This window comes from Wasmannia auropunctata, unplaced genomic scaffold, assembly GCF_000956235.1.
Source record: "Wasmannia auropunctata unplaced genomic scaffold, wasmannia.A_1.0 LD266289.1, whole genome shotgun sequence".
Taxonomy (NCBI): Eukaryota; Metazoa; Arthropoda; class Insecta; order Hymenoptera; family Formicidae; genus Wasmannia; species Wasmannia auropunctata.
In genome coordinates, this window is record NW_012096601.1 from 1 (window position 1) to 1,429 (window position 1,429).

The 1,429-nt window shown below is 55.8% G+C and overlaps 1 protein-coding gene across 1 annotated transcript; it reads right to left on the reverse strand.

The window, feature by feature from the left end:
* Positions 1-10: 10 nt before the first annotated feature.
* Positions 11-1,293, reverse strand: LOC105462297 (monocarboxylate transporter 2-like; the record flags this gene model as incomplete). Its single annotated transcript, XM_011708821.1, has 1 exon — positions 11-1,293. A coding segment is annotated over one exon (1,272 nt), but the record flags the coding sequence as incomplete, so codon positions are not given.
* Between the last annotated feature and the right edge of the window lie 136 nt (positions 1,294-1,429).

Sequence of the window (1,429 nt, forward strand, 5' to 3'; positions counted from 1 at the left end):
ATTTGGTCTATTATACTTTGTCTATACTGGCGGGCTTTCCAACGCTGCCTGCCTCTTTCGGATGAACGGCACTATGATCCAGAGAGACGCGCCGAACACCAGAATGATGCCAAGTATACTGAAGATTGGCCCGTAGCTGCCGATCTGCTCGTACACTATGCCGCAAATCGGCGGACCCACCAACTGGATGACACCGTTGACGAACAACGAGATGCCGTAGGACGAGGTGAGCTTCTCCGTGCCCAGCATATCGGCCATAATGACGGCGGTGATGCCGACGTAGATGCCGGACGCGAGGCCGAAGAAGGCGCAGTAAACGGACAGTATGACGTACGTGTCGGAGGTGGGCAGGATGGCCAGAGAGATGCCGGAGGCGAGCAGACCGCCGATGAAGTACCAATGCTTGGGCATGATCCTGATGTCCGAGAGAGCGGAGCCGCCGATACGGCCTACCAGATCGAGCATGGAGACGATCGACAGCAACAGCGACGAGTCCCAATTGTTGAAACCCAGCGAAATGGCGTAGGCCGGCAGGAGGATGACGAAATTGGTGTAGCTGATGGCGTTCGTGGAGTTGGAGATGAGGATGACGAGGTAGATGGGATCCTTGAGCAAGCTGAAATCGAAGAATTTGTTCTGCTGATCCTTCTCGTCGTGCACGCGCTGCTTCTTCTTCTCCCTCGTCGTCGACTTTCTCGTGAACGTGCTGGAGATGGCGTTCAGCGTCAACGTGGACGCGCGTTCCGCGTGCAGAACCGACAGCGTGCTGCCGTGGTACGGCGTGCTGACGTAGTTGAAAGACGACGTGCTGGGCGAGTGCAGCGGTGACCTCGCCGCTCTCGGATACTTGCCGGACTCGACCATGGCACCGCCGCGCTCCGGCACGGCGTGCAACGTCGGCGTGCTGTGCATCTGACCGCTGATCTCACGTCCCGTGGGCATGCTGATCTTTCGCGTGCGACCCTGCACCGGCGTGTTCTTGTAATATTCCAAGGCGACGCTCGACGCGCTCTTCGGCACGATCGGCGCGGCCTTTTCGTTCGTCGAATTACTCAGTGACGCCAGCTGGCTGTTGCCCTTGTTGTCCGTCGCTTGCTCAGGGGTGCTGGTGACAGTCACCGACATGGTCTCCCCATTATCGTGCGCGTCGCTATCGTCCGGAGGCCGAGCCGGCACCAGGTGCCATTCTACCGGGTGGTACAGGAGCGCGCTCGCCCAGACGTTTAGCGTGACAGCACCCATTACCAACACTGCGCCTCTGTGAACGGATACACAGACATTGCCAATCAATTTTACGAATTGTTATTATTGCTGAAAAGATTGACGATCAATGATATAATGACGATTACTATATATTGCGTGCGTAGTGATATAGTAACCGATTAAAAAATTATAAATAAGGTCTTATAAGATCGGAAGAGCACACGTC